We start from the raw sequence: 26284 nt of genomic DNA, 5'->3' as shown, positions 1-26284 counted from the left end.
AGCAACAGCAAGGAAAATAAATGTCAACTACAATGGAAAACCCAGAGTGGAAAGAGAAATTTGGTAGTTAGTTCAATTATGTGCACATAAGAAAGAATCACTTTAGTTAAGCATTTGATCTCACTAAAGAAATTACCAATCCAGCTACATGCAGTACTTTTTGTGGGGAGATTACAGAGCGTTTCAGGATGTAACTGAGCAAAAGGATTGCCAGTCAACCAACAAAATGACAGTTAGGACCTCCCAACTATGATTCCTTGAAACCTTGACATTTGCCCCAGGTGATTAGCAACCAATAAGCAGCACCTAAAGTTACTCAGCTAATAGGTGCAGAAAAGCAAGTCTGGAGATACCTGTCACTGGGAAAGAAAGGCTCCATTTGCTCCTCCAGACAAGTGTGTAGTGCTGCAGAAAATTAGAGTTGGGAAAGGATAAGAAATAAGTTTAATAAGAAAAAATATATCAACTAGTATCGGAGAATGAACAGAATAGCGAGGGGAGAAAGGAGGAAAGTATACCTGTAAAGAAAAGGAGGAAAGCCAGGCAGGGAAAAGAATATGTACCTGAAAGAAAAGGAGAAGTGAGCAAGGAGGCATAGGGTGCATAACCAGAGAAGGTAATAAGGAACATCTGGCCAAGGCAAGCAACTCAATGGTATTTCTCCTGGTCTGTAACAGGATAGACTTTTGAATGCTGCATCCAATCAATTCCAATATGCCATGGAATGTTCTAGGCATCAGTGGGCAGAACCCTAGCCATTTTGGTGGAAATCAGAAAGCCAGAAGGGGGTAGAGGGGACACACACAACCCCCTGCATTTAGTTAGCAGAACCTGCAATTTTAACCACATCTAATTGTGTACAGATCAACAAGCTGGTTCATAGCAGCATTGGGGGGGGGCATGCCAGGAATCTGTGAAAGAGGAGGAATTGGAGAATGGAACACAAGGAGCTTATGCAAGGAATGGAGACTGTAAGAAGCCCCTTATGCGTGCAATGCACTCAGACTACAAACACAACAAAGCATGCGACTCTCTAGGTAATAAATGTGGTTGTGACCAGAATAAATCAGCATTAAATCAGAGATTATGGAGTGAGATTGCTACACAGCAACAGAAAACACAAGAACAGCAGCATAATCCTGAAAGCTTCAGGAAAGCCTGAGCTGTAACAGAGCTGAGAGGAAGCTGGAGATGATCAGCAGCTTGCTGCATCGGGCCCTTTCTTAAGGAGTGCTCAAGGACACTTCATGACAAATAGGCCTATCATCAGGGAGCTAAAGTACCCAGATAAGTGGACCCATCAGATATTTCCCCTTTCGTTTTTCAGTGCAGAGAGCCTCAAGTGCCAGCAGAAGTTACCAGAGAGAGCTGCTGAAAAGTGAGTCAGCACCACAGAGTTCACCCACCCCTGGGGCTGCCGGCACACAAGAAAGAGCTCCCTGGTTGTGAGGGGAGCACCGGGCAAATAGGGTGACGCTCACAGTGGGGGTGCAGGGGGAGGGGAGGATTCTTTGGAGGACCCACCTATAAGCCTTCCTCGGCACCACCTGCATCCACAGCCGACTCATCAGCTGTGAGGGAAGCACACGCTCATACTGGGGGGGGGGGAGGAGTCTTGGGGGGCTCAGGTACGATCCCCCCAGGAGCTTGCTCACCGCACAGGCATGGGGGAAAAGCGATTCTTCTGCGAGAGACCGTCCCTGCCGCCACTCGCTATCCCCGCCCTCCCCCAGGGCACCACCGCAGGGCTCCCTGGCGAGGAGGGGCGCAGAGGGTGGGCAGGATGGCGGAGCAGGGCAGGCGAGGACTCTCCTTGGGGGAAGCACAGAGACCCTGCCCCCACCACCTGCCCACCGCAGGGCTCCCTGCCCGAGAGAGGAGCGGGGGCTGCTCGCGGGGAGGAGCGGATCCTCGGGGGGGGGGGCACAGAGGGATGCAGATGAAGGCCCCGCCCCGCCCGAAACCACCAGCAGCCACGGGGGAGGTCCCCGCCCCCCGGCCAGCAGCCCCCTCCCGCGAGCTCCCTACCCATGAGGGGAGCACGGGGGAGGGGTGTCGGGGAACCCACCTCAGTCCCACCCCCTCCCGCGCGATGTGGGGCCCGGCCCTGCCTCTAGGCCCCTCCGCGGCTCCGTACTCACGCGGCGGGCCCTCAGCTCTACTCGGCCTCAGTCAGCGGAAAGGAAGCGGCGCTGGCCGCGCGGGGGATTCTGGGTCGCGGCGCCGACCAACTGTGGCTAGAGGGAGGGGGAGCCGGCGGGCGGGCGGGCGGGCGGCGGCGCTGGGGGGGGGCACGTAGAGCGGGCGCGGGCACGGCCGAGGAGGCTGCAAGAGTGGAACAGTCCGGAAGAGGGGTGGCTCTTTGCTGTGAGGGGGATGGCACGTTCTGTGGAGGGGAATGGAAAAGGCCGAGGGATTGGACACCCCCTCTTGCGACAATGGAACATTCCAGCGAGGGCCGGCTATGGGAATTACAGCCTACCACAGGTGGAAGAGTCCAACGGGAGGAGGGGGGGGGACGGCAGGACGTTCCACCTCGGGAGGGGGGGAGGAAGAGGAGGAGGAGCAGCGACGGCGCATGCGCTGTGGCCGCCGGCCCGCCCTATCGGCTCTCAGGGGCCAGAGAGGAGACAAAAGACCTTGGCTCCCCGCCCCCGCCCCCGGTTATAACGCGCCCCCCCCCGCCGTCGGGCCGGGCCCCTCCGTCTCCCCGGGACGGTCCAGGGCCGGGCGGGTTTATGGCGGCCGGCGGCCGCGGCCCCGGCGCCGGGCCCCGCCATGGATCCAGCCGCGGCTCGGCCCGGCGAGCGCGCTGAGCGGCTGCAGGCAGCCCCCCGCATGGCCTGCGGGCGGGACGCGCCGCTGCCCCCGGCCGCCGGGGACCCCCCGGCGCTGGGCCTGCGGGAGCCGCCGCGGAGGAGGCGCTCCCCGGACGGGACGGGCTCCCGGCGGCCCCGCGGGCGGCCGGGCAGCGGCGGCAGCAGCAGCAGGGCCTCGCCGGGGCTGGAGGAGCCGAGCCGCCGGGGGCCTCCGGGACAGCCGGGCGGACGGAGCCCGCTGGAGCTGGAGGAGCCGGGCAGCAGGGAGCCGTCCCCGGTGTGCCTGGAGCTGGGCGAGCCCGGGGCGGCGGCGCGGTGCCGGCGGGGCGGCGGGCCCCCCAGCCGGGGCCCCGGGGGGCTGTCGGTGAAGATGGCCTTCCGCCGCGCCTACTCCATCAAGGACAAGCTGCAGGCCATCGAGCGGGTGAAGAAGGGCGAGCGGCAGGCCTCGGTGTGCCGCGACTTCGGGGTGCCCGGCGGCACGCTGCGCGGCTGGCTCAAGGACGAGCACAAGCTGCGCTGGTTCCTGGACCAGCTGGGCGGCGAGGTGGGCACCCAGCGCAAGAAGATGCGCCTGGCCAACGAGGAGGAGATCGACCGGGCCGTCTACACCTGGTTCCTCACCCTGCGGCAGCACGGCGTGCCGCTCTCGGGGCCCATCATCCAAGCCCAGGCCGAGGCCTTCGCCCGCCAGATCTACGGGCCCGAGTGCACCTTCAAGGCCAGCCATGGCTGGTTCTGGCGCTGGCAGAAACGGCACGGCATCTCCAGCCAGCGCATCTACGGCGAAGGCGGAGGGGGGGATCCCGCCGCTCCGGGGACCCCGCCGCTCAAGGCTGAGCTGGAGCTTGGGGCCCCCTCTTCCGCCTTCCCGGACCCTTCGCTGCTCCTGCCCCCGCCTCCGCCTCCTCCTCCTCCAGCTGCCATGGCACCTTCCGACGGGGGAGGCTATGGGGACGAGCAGATCTACAACGCCAATGTAACCGGACTCTACTGGAAACTGCTGCCGGGCCAGGCTGGGGAGCTGCGGGCCCATTCCCCCCGCCTGCAGCCTCCCCCCCGCCGGAGGCTGGTGGTGAAGGAGTGCGTCACCGTGTTGCTGGCTGCCAACCTGACTGGCTCGCACAAACTGAAACCGCTGGTGGTCGGGGGGCTCCCAGACCCACCCAGTCTCCGGCACCACAACCAGGACAAGTTCCCAGCCTGCTACCGCTACAGTCCCGAGGCCCGGCTCGGACCTGCCCTCCTCCGGGCCTGGTTCTTTGAAGACTTTGTGCCAGGAGTCAAGCGTTATCTGCGCCGCAGCTGCCTCCAGCAGAAGGCGGTGCTGCTCCTCAGCAGCCCCCCGCCACCCTCTGGTGCTGGCCCAGAGGAGCCACCCCAGCTACAGACCCCGGATGGCTCTATCCGAGCCCTCTTCCTCTCCAAGGCTGCAGCAGGGGGCAGCTTGGCTGGAGGGGGAGGCCGTATCCCAGCCCCACTGGAGCAAGGCGTGGTGTCCGCCTTCAAGCAGCTCTACAAGCGGGAGCTGCTGCGATTGGCCGTGTCCTGCGTGGCCAGTGGGGGAGGCGGCCCAGCAGGGGGGCCCAGCCCAGCTGGAGGCGGGAGTGGCCCCCTGGACTTTGTGCGCTCTTTCCTGCTCAAGGACATGCTCTACCTGGCTGGCCTCTCCTGGGACCTCATCCCTGCTGGCTCCATCGAGAAGTGCTGGCTGCTGGGGCTGCGCGCTGCCTTTGAGCCCCAGCCTGGGGAGGAGGAACAGGGGGAACCGCTGGGTGGGGATGGAGGCGGTGGGGACAGCAAGGTCTTCAGTGACCTCACCCACCTGGCTGCTCTGGCCTACAAACGCCTGGCACCTGAGGAGGTGGCCGACTGGCTGCACCTGGATGATGCGGCGCCAGGCATGGAGGGGGAGGATGGGGAAGGGGATAGTGGGGATGAAGGACCTGGAGGCTGTGTGGGGGATGAGGAGGAGGAGGCAGCAGAGGTGGGTGCCGGAGGTGTGGGAGGCAGTGGAGTGGAAGAGGGAGGGGATCCCCCACTGCCCACGGCCCGGGAAGCCATCAGGGGCTTGGAGACTGCGCTGCGCTGGCTGGAGAGCCAGGATCCCCGACAGGTGGGACCACTCAAGTTGGTGCAGCTCCGCTCCCTCATTAGTATGGCCCAGCGGCTGCACCAAGGGGGTAGCTCAGACTCATAGAGGGTGCGAGGGGGACTGGAGCTGGTCAGCCACCTACTGGTGCATCTTTGGAGGGGTAGCCCCACCAAACTCCCATGGGATGGAGGGGAACTAACCCCACTCTGCAACGGGACTGACAATGGGGGACCTAACCCCCCTCACTCATCGTTGCTAGGGAGTGGGGTCTAATACCTCGTGGGGCTCAGATGTCCCTCCCCCTGGAGCTACCCCCCTGTAATGTCACTGAGGGGTAAGCCTACTTCCTGGGGCTAATAAGGGGGGCTAACCCCCCCAAAATGCCATCACTTGAGGGCTAGTCCTCACTCAAAACATCATTGGGAGGTGCTATTCCCTACTCATGGAACGTAGGGGGATAATTCCCAGCAACATCACTGGAGGGCTAATCCTTACCCCTGACATCAGCAGATCCCCCAACCCATGGGGCAGAGGCAGGGGGACCAATCTCTATATCCAGTGTCGCTGCAAGGAAGGGGCTTATCCTCATCCTCCTGGGATTGAGGGGAAATTAACCAACATCCCTGAGAAGGGCTGAGGCGAGGGACTGGACATCAGTGGGACAGAGAAGGCACGCTGCCCCCTAGCTTGACTGAGAGGAGGGGACTCTCCCTCACACGGGTGGGACTGATGAAGATGGCGGAGCTGTGAGATGGTCCGCAGTAAGAATCCTGCTGTGAGGGGAAGGGGGCCATGCATGTCTATACACCGCCTAGGGAGGCTCTTCTCCAATTGTAAAGAGGAAACCAAATGCCGGGCAAGGAAGGAAGCTAAACGGATAGCTTGGCTGCTGTCTCACACGCAGAGTTCTGTGGAAGTGAATCCAGGTGGCAGCAGCAGCCTCACTGTCCAGACCCGAATCATCAATGGACTGTAGCTGCTACTAGGATGTAAACTGGCAGCCACGTGCTTCGGTATCTTTTTGTAAGAACAAATGTTACACTCTGGAGGGGGCCTGGTCATTCATACCTTTCCCATTTGCTAACTGGTTTTTTGTTAAACTGGGGTGGGTTTTACATGCACTGGATTAGAACTGGTACGCTCTGGGCTGGGGGCCACTCTTAATAAGCGACAGGCCACCCCGAGAGCTGGTGAGCTAATGTAACCTCCATGGCTACTTTATGTGCACAAGGGCTGCCATAGCCCTTAAACCCTGGATCCTTCAGACTATTTAAAAATTCAAATACCTTTTTTTGCAATCTTCTTGTAGCAAAACAGTTAAGCCTGGTGACTAGGAAGATAACGAAATTCCCTTCAGCAGTGGGACGTTCTGCAGGCAGAAGATTCTTGGTTTTGCCTCTGTAGAGGCTGTTATAGTGAGGCAGCTGGTAACCTGTCCTGCAGCTGGAGTGAGGCAGGAATTGGAGGGGCCCACAACATTTATATTACAAAATAGAGGCATGAGAGTCTAATCGGAATATTTTTTTTTTTGGCCTGATTTAAAACAAAAACGTTTAGTCTGGCTATTTAGCAAAAATAAAAAATAGTTGAACAGTCCTGCATTGTGGCAGGTGGGGATGGATACTTAGCCATCTTTTCCATCTCATAATTTCAGAGTCTATGAAGATCTAATCAATTTCTGTTCCACTTGTGGGGGCGGGGAGAGGGGGGTTTGGTAAATCGTCCCCTTAGCAGGATGTATAGTGAAGCAAAATAGTTTTTAATGTGACTTGTCTTCTTCAAATGATGTGGCAATTAAGCTTTTGATTTAACCCTTGAAATTGCATTAACTGTACGTGATTCTCCCAAATTTGTTTCAATAGGCAGTCATCCGGTTACCTGTAAAAAAACAAACAAACAAAAAAAACACTGGCTGCTCTGAAAAAGAATCTCCTGACTTTTAGTTCAACTCTTGCTTCTGAGCCCATGAACTAATACTGAGACTTGTTTACAAAATAAAATCTCATAGCGTGAGACCAAGAAGAGTGAATAAATTGATACAGTTGCCTTATAAACCTGGTTTTCTCCATTTGGATAATCAGCTCTGAATAGTATCCTTTAAAACTGGAATTCCAGCTTCTGCTTTGGAATATCTTTATTACGGACGGGTAAAGACTGCCTGCTAGCGAATGAAAGACAGTTAATTTAGGAAACAATAGACACAAAAACTAGCACACAACTGACAGCAGGGTTCATGTTACAAGGAAACTGTCTTTTCAAAAATATAAAGGTAAATTCCACTACAGTAATGTTAAACACTTAGATTACTGGAGCCATATGCACTTTTTAAAAATATCTATCTTTATTTTTGCTGTTCAATTTGCACTGTCTTCAGAGCCAGCATATGAAATTGATCAGACTATTTTCAGTTTTCTCACTGTCACATACAAGTGTATGGCAGTGTTTGAGTTGTGAACACTATAGGAAAGTTTTAAGTTACATAATTACTTCCACTGATTTACTTATTTTGATTATTTAAAAATCATTTCTATTATGTTTTGTAATTTGTTTAACAAAACTTAAATTTTAGCCCTAAGCTTCCTATATCACTTGAATATAGGTCAGCAATTCGTATATTGCTGAAAGATATCCTTTAGTCAAACACAAGTCTTTGGCTCAGTACAGAGGTAATGTGGTGAAATTATATGGCCCCTCTTATACTGGAGGTCAGACTAGGTGATCTAGTCCCTTTTGGCCTAAAACGTCTGTGAATCTCTATGAAGATTTAAAATGTCACTCTTTGAAGGAGAGTTGGAATTCTGTGAGACAATGATTTCTCATGTGGAGCTGCATACGTCACTTAGGGATGGGGGAAGATCCCACTTAAGCCTTAAAATTATAAACCAGCTACAGCTTCTGTTCCAAAGGACTGGACTGTTAGGAAGATGGAAGAAGGTGAAGGACTTGAGTCACGCTGTTGACCCTGTGGCAGGCTGGCTAAACTTTGCAGTTACTAATTTCCTTTATTTTTGAAATTAGTGTGGCTAAGAGAAAAGTGACTACACAAACGGCCTTGGTGGGATCCCTGTTTGTCTTTCAGTGACTCCAGATAAAATGGACTCAATTATCAAGTAAAAAGATGTATTTTATAAGTACCGGTGCCATTGACTCCCTCAGGATCTGAAAGTCAAGCAGGGTCCTTTCTTGCTTTGCATCATCAAAAGGAATAAAGATTCCAGAGCTGGAATTTATTTGGCAAGTCTGTTGATGATGCATGTGACAGAATAGACACCAGCTCTCATGAGCTGCTTTATATGTGTATGGCTAAGAGGTGTAGGACGTTTATCGGAAAAGTGATCTGTTAAAGGATGAGCCGTTAACTACAAAAATTAGGAGTAAACATGGCAAAAAAGTAAGCCGTACCTGGTTCAAAAAATAATGTAACTGGAACAGATTTCCTTAAATCAGTAAGGATTTAACTTTGTTTTTTATAAACATTTTGCTAAAAGCTCATTTTAAAAGTACCCTCTCCCCTCAGTCTGATCAGTGTCATTAAGGGAACCAGGAAAAGATTATGAGGAAAATACAGTGAACACTTGGGACTCAGATGGACTGTTTCAGGGAAAGGAACTGATTTCCTTTGTTTCCACATTGCTAGTGGAAAGGAAAGACCCCACCCTAAAATTTTTAGTTGGTGTGAGCAAAGTGTAGCTCAGAGCTTGGCAAGATGGAATATTGCATGCTGGGTCAGGTAGTCTTTGGGTTGAACCTCTTAAAAACAACAGTGGCTGTAAAATGCTCTTTTTATGTAACTTAGGTTCATCCCTCAGCTTTCCAGCAAGCTGCCAGCGTTAGTCCCAGTTGGGCAAAGTTTGGATAGCACTGGGACATATCTGTATGGAAACTAGGGGTTGCTAAAGCAGCAAGCTGAAAGGTGAAGCAACCATCAGAGGAGCGGCAAAATCCACTGGAAGAGAAGATTTAAGAAGTTAGGAGTAATCAATGGTACCAAGGCTTTGAGAGGCTTGGGATGATGAAGATCGAGTAAAAGTGTTGTGATTTTGGCCTGAGAGATCAAGAGAGCTCTGTCTCACTGGAGTGTAGAGGGCGGAAGCAAGATGGAAAGTCAAGGATCAGATTGGAAGGTGATGTCAGATCTTATTAAAGAAATCTGGACGATCTGATGTGAGAGGGGCAGGAGGGAGTCAAAAGTAGCAAAATGAGTTGGGGCTACAGGTGTGAGGGAGGAGAAATGAAAAAGCTGGCAGAATTAAAGGAAGAGAGTGAATTTGTAGTGGAGGAAATCCGCATGGTCATGTGACTTACCCCAGAGATGATTAATACCACCTGAACAAGAGTGGAGAAAATGGGTGTATTGTGGTTGTTTTTCAGCTGCCAGGTGGCTCAGAGGAGACCTGGGAAGGTGCTATCCCTGCCCCAGAGATCCCACAATCTGAATATTTGCTGACATGAATGAAGGTGACAAACAGGTGATGAAGTAACGGAGGTACACACTATACCATCACACCGATAAGCCATGTATGTAAGTTCACAATTAGGGAGTATAGAAAAATTATTTGGAGCTCATTTTAGCATATTGGTGAAGTCATGTACTTTCTAGATAGGCAACAATCTGGAAACTTTCTACTGTTTTTTAAGAAACATAAATAAATACTGGTAAACGTCAGGCCTTGTATGTTTCACCTGGGAACCTACTTGTTTTGAAATCCTTGATCTGAGGCTTCTCTTTGGGTGGCCAGCTATGCTTTGCAGTACTAGCTGCTGTAAAAGTCTCTTCCCCGCTTCCTCCCACCCCAAAAACCCCCCACAAAGACCCAGTATGGCTGACTGTAGCAATCTCATTCTGACCTGTATCTTTTCTGCCAGTCCCAACAGAGTCTATTAGTTACTGCTTCCAGTCCTGGTCTGTGGGAATTAATAAAGCCATCAGTCAAGTGAAAGGTGTTTTTTCAAAAATTCTGTTATACTGAGGGACAGCTTGTGAGCTGCACAGAAACAAACTTCATAAATCCGTGATGACCTCCTTGTCCTCTCTCTCACCCACTCACATACACCAATATCCTGGCATATTTCAGTGTGTCACCTTTTGGGAATCGCTGCTTGGGTTGCTTCAGGCCTGAGTGTCTACTCTTCTGTGTGGATGCTTCAGGCTGTCCAAGGAGCTACTGCCCCAGAAACGGGGGTTAGGGTCTGTATCTCCCAGGCATGCTTTTGTCTCCCAGCATGAAAAAAATCCTTGTATTGTGCATGGGGGAGGGGGGGTGAGAAGAGTGGAAAAAGGGATGGTATTCTCCCCACGTTACTTCCACAGTTCCAGAGTACTTGGTTGTTTCTGTTAGGATGATGAGCAGCAAAATAGTTAATTATACAGATTCAGTCACTGGAGGGGATGAGTGAATATTCACAGCTGGTTATTTACTATTCTGTTGATGTGTCACATAACCTTGCACCTGCACGCATCAATTTGTTTTAACTTGTGCTGCTTCTCCACTCTTTTAAATGTGGTTGCCATCTGGCCATTGGCGCAATGATGAGTCATAGATTCCAAGGCCAGAAGGGACCATGGTGATCATCTAGCCTGACCTCCTGCATGTCACAGGCCAGGGAACTCCCCCAGAATAATTCCTAGGGCAGAGCTTTCAGTAAAACATCCACAGAGGTGCATTGTCACAATCTCAGAGCTACTTTTTCAGGCTGTCCGTATTACAGACTTGGTGTGACAGTGCAGTGTTGGGTCCCAATCAAAGTTATTGTTGTAGTAATAAGGGCTGTTGGGTAACACTGACATCTCAAAATTTTGCCAGCGAGTGCTTTGGATGTTGGCAGTCTCTGGAGGAGTAACTTAGTGGCAAACAGATTTAGTTCTAATTTGTTTGTTACCCACTGGGAGGTTCATCCAGTGTGACTAGGGGCTGCTGCTTCAACCAGCTAGTTGATGGTGAAGAATAATTCTCAGAGGCTGAAATGTAAAGGAGGTGTGTTGCAATGCCAGTCATGAGAACTTTGAAGCTCTTGGTATGGGTCTATCGTGAAGTAATACGGTTGAAATACGGTTTAGCTCCATCCCCAAGAATAACTTTTCCCTTCCCCAGACATGGAATGGGAAGGCCTCTCATTTTCCCTTCCCCAGACATGGAATGGGAAGGCCTCTCATTTATGTCCCGTATTTCACCCTGTGAAGCACCAAAGTTCAGAATTATATAGCTAGGAATATTCTGCCTAGGGAGAGACTGGATTGTCAGAATCCAAATTTAGTGATCCGGTAGAATGGGGAGTTGTCCAGTCGGATTGGGAGTCAGGACACTGGGGTTCTAATCCTATCACTGTGGCTATGGCGGGGGGCGGGGAGAAATGTAGAAGAGTTAAGGCGTGGGGGGACACTGGACTCCTGGGTTCTCCACCAAACTCTGGTAGGGAGTGTAGGCTAGTGGGGGGCAGGGGTCTGAACTCCTGCGTTCATGACTTTAGGAGGCAGTGTTGTCTGATCTAATGATTAGAGCAAGGGAATGGCAGCCAATCTCTCTGCTTCCCAGTAGGAAAACGTGTCTGTGTTGTTTGCTGGGGAGACCCTGGAAGATGCACCTCATTTCCAGGAAAGTCTTGGGGGCAGAGCAGCCATGTCTACTTATTTCTGTGTGCTCCAGTACCTCCCAAACAATGCCAGAAGCTTGCTTTGAAACAGACATTGAACTGTTATATCTGGTTTGTACACTGACAGTGGCTCCTTCAGCTAAGAGACCAAAGCTTTACAACAAGTAGATGCTATTGAGTATAATCCCTGCGTGTGGTACGAATAATATTTAGCATGCAGAAAGAGCTTTTTGTATTCCAAGTGTCTTACAAACCTTAACTAATGTAATCAGTGCAACTCTCAGAAAGGAATGGAGCCTAATTGAGATTTGCAAAATGCTCGGAGATCCTCTGTGAAAGGGGCTGGATTGGTTCAAAGTGGGTCCTCCCCTTGATGTGTGTACACCACTCCCATGGAGCAGAGGATGCATGGATCCAGTTGTCCTTCCCATAGCAAAGCCTCGGGATTAGTGAATGCCCCTTGAGGGTACGTGTGCATTAATGGCTCTCTGCTCCCAGCTCATTGCAATGGGAGGAGGCTGGCTGAGGTCACTGTGCTTTGGATTAGGCCAGTAGGGATGGACAGGGACACTGATGACATGCAGTGGCTGGTGTTTCCATAGAGTCTGTAGCCCTCGGAGGAATCTTGGCCCTGAGAGGGAGAACTGTAGCTTTTTGGGGGATAAATGAAGCATTCTGGTTCTGCTGCTGAGGATTACGCTCTGCTCAGGGGGGATGGAAAATGCCAGTTAACTCAAGCCCATCCCCCTGGCAAGATTTGGTCCCCAGGCAGAGCATATCCTATGCTTGATCTGGGATGAATGTCATATACCAGAGGCCCTAGGGAGGTGCATTTCTCAGGCATCAGCTTCCTCCCTTTGCTAGCACTGCACTGCCCTCCCCAAACGCACCCACTCCCTGCAAGGCTGTGCTTTAATGCTGATGAGCCACCACCTGCTCTCCTGTCAGTTGCAGCAGCTCGGTCCCCTCTCCTTCCTGGCAGTGCTGGCCCCTGCGGCTGCAGGGGGGTGTGGGTGCGCACAGGTATTGCCCCTTCCCGCTTGGGACACAGCAGGAGCTGTAGGGTTTGGGTGCTGCTGGATGAAATGGCAGGGGGGCGGCTGGGTCAGCCATGTGAGACTGGTTGATGGGGAGGGTGGGTCCATATGGTGGGCTAGAGCATTAGGCAGGCTGCAGAGGATGCAGTAAGGGAAAGCTGAAAGTCCATCTCAGCTGACCAGCTTCATCACCTCTTGTGAGTCAAGGCCACCCAAGAGAAGAAGAACCTATGGGCCATCTTCTTTAGGGCTGGCCTGGCCAGGCCCCTTTTCTTTCTTCCTACTCTGTTCAATGCCACTGTCACAGCCAGGGGATTTGCTGCACTGCCAGAAACATAGATTTGGGAGGCGCTGATGAGGAACCCACAAGCTTCAGCAAGTGACTGCCCTTCTCTGCCTCAGTTTCCCCATTGTAAAATGGGGATGACACTAAGCTACTTCAGCAAGGATGTGGGTGGAGCACAGAGAATGTGGGTGTGAGCAGGAAAATCAGCCAGGTAGTTTAGCCCAGAGGTGGGCAAACCAGCTCACGGACCATATCCAGCCCGGCCCCTGAGCTAGGCCCCGTCCCCTGCCCTCCTGTTCCCGCGCCCCGCAGCCTCAGCTCACTGTGCCACCGGCACAATGCTCTGGGCGGCGGGGCTGCGAGCTCTTGCCAGGCAGCGCAGCTGCAGAGCCGTGGCCTGACCCGGTGCTTTGTGCTGCGCGGCTAGCTCCAGCCAGGCGGCACGGCTGCTTGTCCTGGTGCTCTGGGCAGCGCGAAGGTAACACCACCAGCCACCGGCGCTCCAGGTAGCGTGGTGAGGGGGCAGGGAACAGGGGAGTTCAGGGTGGTGGTCGCAGTGGGGGTGTGGATAGGGGTCAGGGAGGTCAGAGGGTGGGGAACAGGGGGGTTGGATGGGAGCAAGGGTCCTGGGGGGGCAATCAGGAAGGACGGGGGTTGGATGGGGCAGCGGGGGCAGTCAGGGAGAAGGGGGGTTGGATGGGGCAGGGGTCCTGGGGGGGGGGCGGCAGTCAGGAATGAGATGGGGTGGATGGGGCAGTGGTCCCGGGGGGCCATCAGGGGGCAAAAAGCAGTGGGGATCGGATAGGGGGCCGGGCCATACCTGGCTGTTTAGGGAGGCACAGCCTCTCCTAACCAGCCTTCCATACAATTTTGGAAACCCGATGTGGCCCTCAGGCCAAAAAGTTTGCCCGCCTCTGGTTTAACCCTTCTGCACTGGAAACCAGATGATCGTAATGGGCAGGAGCTCTCTTGATTCACAGAGTCTGAGGGCCCAGTATGTCTATCAGGTCCAACCTCTTGTAGAATGCAGGCCAGAACAGGTCCCCCAGCGATTGCTGATGTTGTGGGAATGATTCTTTCCCTCTCGTGTCAGCGAGTGCTAGTGAGCCCAAAAAGTTGTGACTGAACTGCAGCATGTGTCTACACACGTCTGTGTCACGTGCAGCACGGTGAACAGCAGCAGCAGGTCCCACCAGAATTCGTGGTGAAGTTGATCAGTTTCAGGCCCTGACGCCGCCTTGGTCTCTCCTGTTCTCTGCCTGCGGCAGGCCTCAGTTTAGGCTTCCCAGGACTGAAAGGCTTTAGTCAGACCTAAGTTATTGGGGTCAATACAGGGGGAACGACAGAAACATTTAATAGGGGTCAGACTTGAGGGTCCCCTCTGGCCTTAAATGCTGCAAAAGAAAGGTCCTTGGTTCAGCAAAAGGGGGCTGCTAGGAATGCGGAGAACAGATCTATTCAAACCTGGGGTGATCGTGTCACTCTTAATAATCAAACTGCTTCCCCTTAGCAGAAGGTGCTTATGGATCTCACCAGGAACCAGAGCTGTTCCCCTCCGAAAGACACTTGCCTCTGCGACATTACAAAGTCCTGGGTAGCACGTGCCATGAACCAATCCATTAGATCGGTGCCTTAAAAGGGAAATGTAAATAATCACAGCGGCTGAGTCCCCCCCGCAAACCTCAGGATTTTATGTGCTCATAAGACTATTTTTCTTTAGCTGGGTGAGTTTTCGTTCAGCCCCTGGGCTGGAATATCAATATCGAACTCATTCTAACCGCTGGCCTGCCTGCAAGCCAAGAAGGGGAATATGCAATTATATCTATTTATAACATGTGAGCCAAAGGCTGCTGCACAGCGTTTGCTTATGAAATAGAAGACTTTCTGTGCTTGCTTTGGGCTGGAGTTCCATTCACTGCCCCCCTCTCCTCCCTGCACCCTGGTGCTTTCCGATGCCTCTCACTGGAGGACATTCAGTCTAGTGCAGAACAAGAGAGGGCCTTAAAGCACCAGCTACCTCCCTGTGTCCAAGGATCTCCAGGGCAACGATAATTAGAAAGGTTTCAGAGTAGCAGCCCTGTTAGTCTGTATCCGCAAAAAGAAAAGGAGGACTTGTGGCACCTTAGAGACTAACCAATTTATTTGAGCATAAGCGTTCGTGAGCTACAGCTCACTTCATTGGATGCATTCAGTGGAAAATACAGTGAGGAGATTTATATACACAGAGAACATGAAAAAATGGGTGTTTATCATGCACACTGTAAGGAGAGTGATCACCTAAGATGAGCTATTACCAGCAGGAGAGTTGGCGGGGTGGGGTGGGGTGGAAGAAAACCTCTTGTAGTGATAATCAAGGTGGGCTATTTCCAGCAGTTAACAAGAAGTCTGAGGAGGGGTGGGGGGAAATAAGGCGAAATAGAAAAGGAGTACTTGTGGCACCTTAGAGACTAACCGATTTATTTGAGCATAAGCTTTCGTGAGCTACAGCTCACTTCATCGGATGTTGCATCCGATGAAGTGAGCTGTAGCTCACAAAAGCTTATGCTCAAATAAATCGGTTAGTCTCTAAGGTGCCACAAGTACTCCTTTTCTTTTTGCGAATACAGACTAACACGGCTGCTACTCTGAAACCTGTCAAGGGGAAATAGTTTTACTTTGTGTAATGACTAAACCACTCCCAGTCTCTATTCAAGCCTAAGTTAATTGTATCCAATTTGCAAATTAATTTCAATTCAGCAGTCTCTTGTTGGAGTCTGTTTTTGAAGTCTTTTTGTTGAAGAATAGCCACTTTTAGGTCAGAAATCGAGTGACCAGAGAGATGGAAGTGTTCTCCGACTGGTTTATGAATGTTATACTTCTTGACATCTGATTTGTGTCCATTTATTCTTTTAAGTCCAGACTGTCCAGTTTGACCAATGTACATGGCAGAGGGGCATTGCTGGCACATGATGGCATATATCACATTGGTGGATGGGCAGGTCAACGAGCCTCTGATAGTGTGGCTGATGTGATTAGGCCCTATGATGGTGTCCCCTGAATAGATATGTGGGCACAGTTGGCAACGGGCTTTGTTGCAAGGATAGGTTCCTGGGTTAGTGGTTCTGTTGTGTGGTTGCTGGTGAGTATTAAATCTCCTCACTGTATTTTCCACTGAATGCATCCGATGAAGTGAGCTGTAGCTCACGAAAGCTTATGCTCAAATAAATTGGTTAGTCTCTAAGGTGCCACAAGTCCTCCTTTTCTTTTTTTGCTAATTAGAAAGGAATGCATTCTTCCTCTGACCCAGCTGAGTTTGGCCTGCAAGCTGCTCTCCAGCCCCTACTTGCTATAGAATCCACAGTTACCATTTACTGCTGATCCCCCTGATTTCATCTCAGCACTTTGCAACCAGACATCATTTCCTCCTTAATTCAGAAGCCCTCTCATTATTATTTCCAGGGCAAAAGGATTCCAGCTGAGATCAGTGCCCCATCCTGCTAGGAGTAGAGCTGGTCAGGAGTTTTGTTGGAAAATGCCAATTTTGCAGAGATGTAGTGGGCTGACGTACTTCCAGTGAACCAACAGGCAGGGTTCTGGCAAGCACCTTCCTGGTCTCCAACCCACTCATCTGGTGGACTGCAGGGCTTCCAGGGCCCCTGCCACCAAGCAGGAAAAGTGGGAGCTCCAGTTGGCCCAGGGCCCTCAGCGTTCTAGGCTACCCTTTCTGCAGCTATGGACCCAGACCTATCCCCTGGAGTCCAGTCAGCTGGCTGCTCCAGTTCATTCGGAAAGATACTGAACCAACACAGTTTGATTTTGCAGCAAAATGAAAAAAATTCAGACTGTCCTTTTCCCTGGGAAATGTCATGTTTTTGAGATTCTGTTCCAATTTGGAACAAAAACTTGTTCAAGAGGTCAAAGAATTTCTGTGCAGAACAGAAATTCAGTCTTGACCCCTGTGAGGAGCTGCACAGACACACAATGAGAAACAGTCCCTGCCCTGAAGAGCCCACAATCTAAATAGACAAGCCAGATGAAGGGTGGGAAAACGAGGCATGTTCTCCCCATTTGACAAATGGGAACTGGAACAGATTTGCCATGGATTACACAGGGAGGCTATGGCAGAGCAAAGGATTGAACCCAGATCTCTCAAGTCCCAGCCTAGCACTTCATGCACCAGCCCATCCTTCTGCCTTTCCTCAAATAGTCAGTGTGTGTTTTTAATGGGGGAGGGGGAAGCTTTTGACTTTTTCAGTTTTAAAGACGAAAAAATTAAGAACTTTCCCCAAGGGTCAGAGAAATGAATGCTGGAGACTAGAACCTAGCAACCCCAGTGATCAAGTGCCTTCCAACTAAGCTTGGCAGAATTCAAGCCTTCTGGGTTTTTTTACAATTTCAACGGGACATATCAATGTTTAGTTTTTTAAGCATTTTCCCCCCCAATTTTTATTTATTTAAATTTTCACATTTGTGGGAAATCAGTGGGGGCAGGTTTCAAAGGGGGCTCAGACAATAATTATTTAATAACCGTAGATGTTGAGCTTCAAAAAGCGAGATCTGCGTAACTGTTAAAACCCAAATTATGAACACCACATGGTAAAATATACAAAGGAAATATCCATGACTCAAATTCAAATAAAATCTCGGGCAGTATTTTTTTTTAACTTTGCCTGTCTGTAAATGTTGATAATGGACAGAAACTATGTGTTTGGTGAAATTGATAATTAATTATATTTACCGATATAAATCGAACCCTTCCAAACCTCCTTATAAATACCATGATATAGGCACCTCATTAGCCTGATGCCCTCTTTAACCACACAGCAAAGACAGAAGACTATCAAATACTGCCATGCTCACGACCCTCCGAATGACAAAACTTCAGCTCCACAGCCCATTCACCACTCCCCCCCTCCCCTGAAATGCAGCCAGCCAGCACTGAGCAATTGTTTCCATTCATAAGGTACAGGGTTGGGGTGTTGGCTTACACAGAAAATGACCTTTTCATAAAATAAATTTCTGCAGGAAATGTCAGTTTTCAATAAAGTTTTTATTTGATTTTTTTTTCTGGGGAATCAAACAATATCCCCCAATGACCCTGTTTTTCAATGAAAACCTGAAAATCTTTTCAAAAAAATGTTAACAAAGATGAAAAACATTTCATTTCCTGACCAGCTCCAGGTGCAACCTCATGGGAGGGGGAGGATGGATCCTCATCCCCTCCCCCACCGTTCTTACTCTGGAGGTGTTGCTCTGACCCCAAAAAATCAAACTTCCTGCAATTCCCCCACTCGGTGGCCCAATCCAAAGCTCACAAAAGCCAATGGAAAGATTCCTATTGACTTCAGTGGGCTTTAGATCCTGCCCTATACTGATTCCCATCTCCTCCTGAGATGGTCCCTCCAGCCCCACAAGCACGTGTGGTGTTCTCTTCTCTGCATCCTACCTCCTGTACCCTTTATTCCTTTCCCTCACTCTGCTCATTATTTCAGCCTGAAGCCCATTCAGAGTCCTGCACAGGAGCCGCCTGCACAGGCCTGAAGGGCTGCAAACCGGGGTGGAACAGAGCCGGCTGGCTGCATGGCTGAGAGCAAGCCAACAGAGTGGGGGATGGCACATGAGATGGGAACTAGCCTTGCAGGGACATCTATTCAGGCCCCTAAATGGAGGCCCGGGCCACATCTGTGTCATTCTCCAAAGCCATATGAATATTGCATGATGCCACCTGCCACAGCACCTACCTGCCAAGGTGCATTACACAGCTGGAGTCCCAGGACCGTGGAGGGAGCAGTGGGGGGGGAAGCCGGGCAGGCAACACATTTCAGAGCCATTTGGAAAAGGGGCACACACAGCAGATCCTCCTCCCCTGGGGCGTGCGTTGTGCTAGGGGAACAGCGGACTCAGACCCCGAGGCATGCACTGAGGGGCTGGGAGCGCAGCCAGTCAGCGATTGCCGAGGGCAAACGCACTTGCTGCACAGCTGGTTTCTGTTTGCAGCTCACCACTCGGCTTAGAGCTGGCATCACCTACCCACCCCACCCCAGAGCAAACGGGGGTCACAGTCCAGGAAGGATCTTCGCTGCCCTGCTGTGGGTTCCCCTGCATTAATATGAGAGGGGCTTTTAGCTCCCTGCTGAGACCAGCTCACCAGGCAGGGGTGGGGTGGCAGGCCTCAAGACCCAGGCTGCCAGATGAGGCAGAGCACTCAGGAGATCAGAGCTCTACGCTCTGATACCTACCTGGCTTGTGTCACTTTGCCGTCCCGTGCCTTGGTTTCCCCAGCTGTAGAATAGGGACAATCATGCCACCCAGCCTTCGAGAGCCACGGAGGGAAAAGCCCTCCGTGCATTAGCCTGTGATGGCCAAAGCACACGGGGTGCATTCTCTGAGGGAGCAGGTAGGCAGGTTTCGGTGGGAGTGGAGCCGGAACACAGCCCGACAGGTACCTCTGCATGTCGTTGTTAACTCTTTCACTGCTGGGCATTTTATCACACATCCAGACAAGGTACTGTTGCCAGACGGAGTGGCTGACAATAGGGCAGCGGAGCTGTTGGTCCAGGTTTGCTGGCCTGGGGAGATAAACTTTGATGCCCTACCCGACTGTCACTGCTGCCCAAAGGAGGGAGGAGATAAATTCCCTTTCCCGCTTCTAGCTGCCAGAAGACCCAGTTACCCGCCTCCCTCCCTGCTTCTGTCAATAGCAGGTTTCACCGAGCATTTAGCTGTGGGGGCTACCTGACTTCGGTTTGACAGTAAGCCAAGGACAGTGCGCAGTGACGGATTTGGCCCTGCAGCAGAGTGGAGGAGCTACTGTGCATGGAGGATTTGTGCCAACCCCCCTTACTGAAAATGCTCCAGCAGGAGGGTTAACACAACCTACAGCCATGGAACAGCTTCTTCTCCTCTTGTAGTGCATTCTGCTTTGACCTGCCAGGACTTTGCCCACTGCTGCTTGCCCTCAGGCCAGGGGCCAGCTCGCATTGACTAGAGCAGGTGGTGATGACTTCACCATTAACCCTGTAGTTTGCAGAGGAGCCAAGAGATCAGCAGACCCTTGGAGGGCACAGTACAGCTCTATTTCACCACCTGCTGCTGGCACGCATGGCTTCCTATGCCGCATGCCAGCTGGGGCTCTCCTGGGACTGCTGGTGCAGCCACTAACAGGCAGCTGGAGCTTGAGGTCTCTCCCAGGCCCCTGCTGCTGCCTATTTCCTACCCACCCACCAGTGAAAACAGTCAGGAATACAGGGAATTCCCCCCTCACCCAGGCACTGAGAGGGAGCAGGGGCTGCTGGGACCTGCACCTCCCTGCTAAAGTGGGAGGGAAGCTGCAGGCTGCATCAAGGCTCCATGAGCCAGCAGCCCAGGAAGAGCATCCTATAAACCAGCTTCTGCTCACACCGTCCCCCACCAGACCAGATATACCAGCACGTGAGACGCTGGGCGGATCGGATCGTCACCAGGGAACCAGGTGGCAGACGGGAAGGCTGCACTTTACCGGTTGGGACGGTTTCCCCAACAGCAGCGTGCAGACAGCGAGCCTGGCGCCAAGGCTGCCTTCAGAAGACAGGCACCATCTCTAAACAAAGGAGAGCAGAAGCCACGACTCAGGGACAGCAGCTCCCACGTCCTGCTGTTGTCGTTATTTATTAGGGACGCACCATCCGGAGAGAGCAGCCAATGCGTATAGAATGGATATGAGTGTGAAGTTCCCATGGCTGGGGCAGGGCTGGTCAAGCCCCTCCCTTCTGACTTGCCCGTCGGGGGACTGCCAGGAACACGAGGGGGCCCTGCCTCGCATGTGGGGAAGCCGGGCCCTGTGGGGAGAGACTGGGGCTAGAGGAGATCACTGGTGACCTGGAGCTGGGAATCCCTCAGGCAGGGAGAGGCACCTAGGGAGGGAAGAATGGGATCTACATCCACTGCACAACCTGGGAAACTTCCTTCCATCAGGGGATGGAGATTCGCATGTGGGCAGCAACTCTGTGGCTCAGACAGGCCAGGCGCCCCGGAACACCCCACCCGGCTGGGGCCCTATCTCTTGCCCAGCTCGCGAGCCCGCACGGTCGCGACCTCCACAGCGTTCATGACGGTGGCCCGCAGCGCCCCCTTCTCCAGCTCGTGCAGGGCGTGGATGGTGGTGCCGCCAGGCGTGCAAACGTCGCTGCGCAGCTTGGCCGGGTGCTCCCCTGTCTCCAGGATCATCTTTGCTGCTCCCTGCAAGAGAAGGCGGGCTCAGAGGAGAGCGGGGTGGGCAGGGGGCGGTGCCTTAGCGTTCTGCAAGTGTCCCTGCCCTCTGATCTGGGAAGCTGGGGGAGGGAGACCATGCTCCATCCAAACTGCTCCCTTCCCAGGAAGAGACGCAAGCAACTTCCCCACTCTTCCGCTGGCTCACTTCCACTGGAACAGAACCCAGGTCTCCCAACCCACAACCTGGGCACCTTGCTCTGATCGCTAGACAGCGCTGCCTCCCGTTGTTATACATGGTGTGAATGCCATTAATACAAGAGTTAAGGGGAACCAGGCCAAACTCTCTTCAGAGTAATGCAGCTAATGTACCCCATTGTAAATTGCTGACCTGCTTCCTTACACTGATAGACTGACCTCTGTCAGTCTATTTAGCTTAATGAAGAGCAAGTTAAGGAGTGACTTGATCACAGTCTAGAAGTACCTACATGGGGAAAGAATATTTGATAATGGGCTCATCTGTCCATCAGAGGAAAGTCTAACACCATCCTATGGCTGGAAGTTAAAGCTAGACAAATTCAGACTAGAAATAAAGTCATATTTTTTTTTAACAATTAAGGTAACTGGCCATTGGAACAATTTACCAAGGGTCTTGGTGGATTCTCCATCACTGGCAGTTTTTAAATCCAGATGGGCTGTGTTTCTAACAGCTCTGTACTAGGAATTATCTGGGGGCAGGTCTCTGGCCTGTGTTAAACACAAGGTCAGGCTAGATAATGGTCCCTTCTGGCCTTGGAGCATATGATGCCTACAAGAAATTGGCCAGCTGGTAATGCACAGATTAAGGGGCAGCTGGCCCCAGGTGCCCTCTTCCCCAGTCTGTGCATGACACCAATCCTACCTCTTTGCTGTATCCTGCTCCCATGGTTTCGGTTTCTCTGACTGGAAGGACTTTGGGGGCAGTTACTGACTCTTCCTAGGTCTGTCCGGTGCAGCTGCAGCCACCTCCTCCCTCTGGTGGCCATGCTAGGACAGCCGAAGAGGCTTTGCTTCTTCCAGTTCAGCCCCATCGCGTCCTGGATGAGTCCCCAGGAATCTTTTGCACTGACTGCAACTGGTGGAACTCAGGATTCTCAACCAGCAAGGCCCCTACGGGTCCCAGAGGAGCCCTAACACACTTGGCTGATCACAGCACAGCTCAAATGGCAGAGTCCGTCAGAGAAGCTAAGGAGGTAGGAACCAAGGTGCGACAAGACAGCAACAGTTAAGGAATTACTGGAAAGGCAAATGGAGCCACAAGGCACAAGGGTGATACAGGAGTTTTCCCTAAGACTGAGGGCTTTTTCTGGGCACTTGCCGTATGGGCAGTAGCAGAGGGTGCTGCAGGCTGCATTGGGGAACCCAGGACTGGAATAGATGGGGGAACTGCAGGTCAGAAGAAAGGTGCATTGGGGACTGGTGGAGGGGGCAGGTCTGGAATACGGGACAATTAAGGGGTGGGTTAAGCAGGGGAATCTGAAGACTGAGAGAAAAGTCCAAACTTACCAGCAGTGTCTGGGCTGCAATTTTATTAGCCAAGGCACTGGGCATGCCCATCTTCACAGCACCTTCCGCCAGGGCTTCAGCAAACAAGTAAACCTGGAGCAGGGAAAGGCGACATTCAGGGAACAGCTAGATCATACTGCTGTTGCTTTCGGAGGATGGGACATGGAGGCAACCTAATACAGGAGCCAGCCTGGCAGTGCTGAGCCAGCAGACCCTTCCAAAAGCTGCTGGCCACCATCCGGATCCTGGCAGAAATCAGACGCCCATGAAGGGCGATAAGCAAGTTACAGGCAAGGGACTAAGGTCTCCAACTGGTCTCCATTAGACCACTGATTCCCAAGTCTTTATGGGCAACAGCACCAGTTACTAGACTAAGCTCAGCTGTAGCAGCCCTGGACCCCCGTGTGCTGTCTAACCCACTAGGGGGCACAGGCTGCCCCACTCTAAGATCACATGGTTTAGAGGCAGCCGAGGGTCTATCATGGGCATGAGCACACACTGCTCAGCAGGAGATGGGGGAGGGCACCAGGGATTCGTCGTTCAGGGAGAAAGGGGAGCCCAGGGTGCCCACTGGAGAAGCCTCAAGCGTCAGGACTGATAACCCAGAGCACTGTATTCAGCTGCAGAAAGGCCAGGGTGGAGGGAACAACCCTGCCCTGGCAGGGCTGGCAGAGGATTAACCGGGAAATACCTGGGGCTGGAGGGCAGCATTAAGAAACGCTGGCCCCAGCGCAAGGGCACTTACGTAGGCTACCCCGCTGCCACTCACGCCCGTGTGGATATCGATGTAGGACTCGGGCGTTTCTTCACACAGCCCGCAGGTGGACAGCAGGCTCTTCAGCAGGGCGGCCTCCTGCTCCCCAGCACAGCTCCCCCGGGCAAACACCACTGCCCCCTCCTGCACCATGCAGGGCAGGTTGGGCATGACACGCAGCACCTTGGTCCCAGCAGGGAGAAGCTGCAGGGAGAGACGGTCGTGACAATAAACCAGGAGAACACTGCTGCTGATGGGGACAGGTGCTGGGAGACAGCCCAGTGGTCCCCACGCAGGGCGTAGTATGTGCCTTAGGTCACAGGGGACATGAGCCTGGCAGGGTTAACCCAGCCCTTCCAGTGTGGGAAACCCACCAGGCAGCTCAGGAACTCAGCATGATTGCCAGGGAAAGCCAGGACTGAGATCGCCGAGGGGCTGCAGGTCAGGATTGAGGGGCAGCAGCAAAGGGGTGTGTGTGTCTGTGTGGTCCAGGACTGGGATAACAGGGGGGCTGCAGGTCAGGATAGAGGGGCACAGGGGATAATACTCAGTTTGTGGCAATCATTTTACATCGTACAGGAAGGAGTGGAGGTGGGTGGGGAAAAAACCATTGACAGCAACTTAGGAAGGAGGGTTTGCTCAGCCCGGGTGGGGGGTCTGTGTGTCAGCTGATTGATGACAAGGAACACAGAGCCACCAGGGATTACGCTTGCTGGCTAGCGCATCTCACCAAGCAGGCTGGCGTATGCCTGTGCTGAGCTCCAGGGCTTTGGCTCCTCTTCTGAAATTGGCACAAACTGATCTGCTTGCTGGCAACCAGGACATGGCAGCCTGGCAGGGCTGGATTAAGGCATAGGCATGACAATCCCATGATTCCAGGAGCTGGGGCCCAGGACATGGGCCTATCTCACATTTTCAGCTTTCACTTAAAAAAAATAAAAGTCTCTAGCTCTCTTGACTGCAAAGGGAAGCTTGAAAACATTACCTGGGCATATCAGGTACAGGGATGGCTGCCTGAGTCTGCAGCGAGCCTGGGACAATAGCTCTGAGAGGTGTGCACTGCCCCATACACCTCGATGGACCGGATTACACCTGGAAGTAGCAAGCACCGCCCTTCCAAGAACAATAGTCCATGCGTGGCAGAAGGGGAAGAGGAGAGCAGGCCAGGTGAAAATACTGGGACCCCCCTTGCTACACCCCCCTGCCTCTCTGGGATGGAGAGGGTAGGTATCCCTAAGGGATGGATGCCCCCTGCAACTCCCTCCCTTGCCCCCACACACATTCTGGCCCTGGCTGTATACACACCAGACTCACTGGAGAGCTGCATGGATTTGGAGCGCTCTTTACCTACAGGTTTCAGAGTAGCAGCCGTGTTAGTCTGTATCCGCAAAAAGAAAAGGAGGACTTGTGGCACCTTAGAGACTAACCAATTTATTTGAGCATAAGCTTTCATGAGCTACTGCTCACTTCATCAAATGCATACAGGGGATGCTTTTCCACTGAATGCATCCGATGAAGTGAGCCGTAGCTCATGAAAGCTTATGCTCAAATAAATTGGTTAGTCTCTAAGGTGCCACAAGTCCTCCTTTTCTCTTTACCTACAGGCATTTTCCCTCTTATCCAGGCCATTGTATAAAAGCAAATATAAACCCTTCACACGCGTAAGTGCATGCCCCGGACACTCACCCAGCCAGCTGCCTCACAGTTTAATGGGGGGTGGGAGGGGGCAAGAGGGACCGTCAGACACTCACCTGTTGCAGGGCCTGAAGAGTGACTCCAGCGGCCACCGACACGATAATGTGGTCCCGGGTAATGGCAGGAGAAATCTCCTGCAGGACTCCAGGAAGCAGGTGAGGCTTGGTGGCTAGGAAGACCAGGGTACAGTGCTGCAGCACCTCACTGTTGCAGTGTGTCGTCCTGCAGCCCAAATCCTGCCACCCAAGGAGATGGGGCACCGTTAAAGGCCTGGAGAGGGCCGGCCGGCAGAGCGGGACAGGCTGGAATTCACCAGTCCAACGGCAGCACTCAGCACCCGCCTGCTCTTAACACGGTTTGTGACACTGAAACTCAGCCCTGTGCGGGGGGGAAGGGCCATTTGAGGATCATTTCATCCACTACTGGTGTGCACTTTAAACTGCAAGGCTGGGGTCCTGGGCTGAGCATTGACTCAAAGGAAAAGCCCCCCTCCCCCCCCCCGCTAATTCACCAGCCCCATTTCCCAGGGCACCTGGGTGTTCTTCGCAGGAATTTAGTAGCTTGCAGGATCTGATGGGATCACAACACAGTGGCATCAAGCACCGCTACTGCGTTTGCCTCCCATTGCCAGACATCAAGACACTATTAGCTCTTCCAGCTCCATGGAAGAGAGACTCAACGTTTCGCACGCAGCCTGCCCTCGCTCACCTGGAAGGCGCCCAAGTTCCTGTCAGACGGTGCGCTGGCCAAGATGTTAGCAGCTTTGACTTTTCCTTAAAACACAGAGCAAAGAGGGACTCGGCTGCGTTAAGATGCATCAAGACAACCCTGCGTTGCCTCCAACTCGCTCAGACGAGAGACCAAGACAAACCTGGTTGAACCTTGGAACCGTCACCCAGACCGGGCTGGGGCAAGACACCAGCCCAAGGGTGGTGCGCCCGCCAGCACGCGTGAGATTCCCCACAGCTGTGAAACGCTAAGAGGCCGGAGGAGAGGCTAATGGCTGCTGGAGGAGCTTGCCACGCTTGGGCAAACAGGGGCCGTGTGCTCTGTGGGCAGCGATGCCAGGTGATTGCGGGGAACTTACTTTTACCACATGAGGGCACGGGTGCCAGCAGACCTGGAACGGCCTTGGTACAAGTGACACCTCTGCGGCGAGCACCAGGGGGAACAACCAGGCAGCTCTGCGAGGCCCTGGCTCCCCAGGGATCGGATCCCAGCGGCGGGGAGTAACCGGCCTGCGCAGAGACGCCCCCCGCAGGGGTGCTGATGCTGGGCACGGCAGGTACCGATCCT

General features: G+C 52.8%; 3 protein-coding genes and 1 long non-coding RNA gene across 4 annotated transcripts in view; 2 read left to right on the top strand and 2 right to left on the bottom strand.

The window, feature by feature from the left end:
* Nucleotides 1–352: 352 nt before the first annotated feature.
* LOC311516985 lies at nucleotides 353–2246 on the bottom strand. The gene is made up of 2 exons (XR_014710548.1): nucleotides 2142–2246; nucleotides 353–405 (listed from the first exon to the last, which is right to left on the bottom strand). It is a non-coding gene; the product is annotated as an uncharacterized lncRNA (long non-coding RNA).
* Nucleotides 2247–2778: 532 nt separating this feature from the next.
* TIGD5 (tigger transposable element derived 5) lies at nucleotides 2779–5019 on the top strand (the record flags this gene model as incomplete). Its single annotated transcript, XM_084618939.1, has 2 exons — nucleotides 2779–4523; nucleotides 4620–5019. The coding sequence occupies 2 exons, from the start codon at nucleotides 2779–2781 to the stop codon at nucleotides 5017–5019; spliced, it is 2145 nt and encodes a 714-aa protein (XP_084475065.1).
* A 15395-nt stretch (nucleotides 5020–20414) lies between these two features.
* PYCR3 (pyrroline-5-carboxylate reductase 3) overlaps nucleotides 20415–26284 on the bottom strand; it is a 6372-nt gene continuing 502 nt past the window's right edge. The window contains exons 2-6 of the mRNA XM_084621424.1: nucleotides 25697–25761; nucleotides 25045–25224; nucleotides 23285–23497; nucleotides 22540–22632; nucleotides 20415–21024 (exon numbers count right to left, since the gene is read on the bottom strand). Of these exons, the coding sequence (XP_084477550.1) occupies nucleotides 20842–21024; nucleotides 22540–22632; nucleotides 23285–23497; nucleotides 25045–25224; nucleotides 25697–25761 (734 nt within the window). The 3' untranslated portion in view covers nucleotides 20415–20841. The remainder of the gene's footprint in view (nucleotides 21025–22539; nucleotides 22633–23284; nucleotides 23498–25044; nucleotides 25225–25696; nucleotides 25762–26284) is intronic.
* The window catches only part of LOC311516981 (protein brambleberry-like), a 24329-nt gene continuing 23819 nt past the window's right edge, over nucleotides 25775–26284 (top strand). Inside the window, exon 1 of the mRNA XM_084621418.1 lies at nucleotides 25775–26056. Within this exon, the coding sequence (XP_084477544.1) occupies nucleotides 25988–26056 (69 nt within the window). The 5' untranslated portion in view covers nucleotides 25775–25987. The remainder of the gene's footprint in view (nucleotides 26057–26284) is intronic.

The sequence above is a fragment of the Lepidochelys olivacea genome (genome assembly GCF_965140295.1).
Source record: "Lepidochelys olivacea isolate rLepOli2 genome assembly, chromosome: 2".
Lineage (NCBI taxonomy): Eukaryota > Metazoa > Chordata > Testudines > Cheloniidae > Lepidochelys > Lepidochelys olivacea.
The sequence above is the reverse complement of the archived record's forward strand: the minus strand, read 5'-3'. Positions and strand labels throughout refer to the sequence as shown.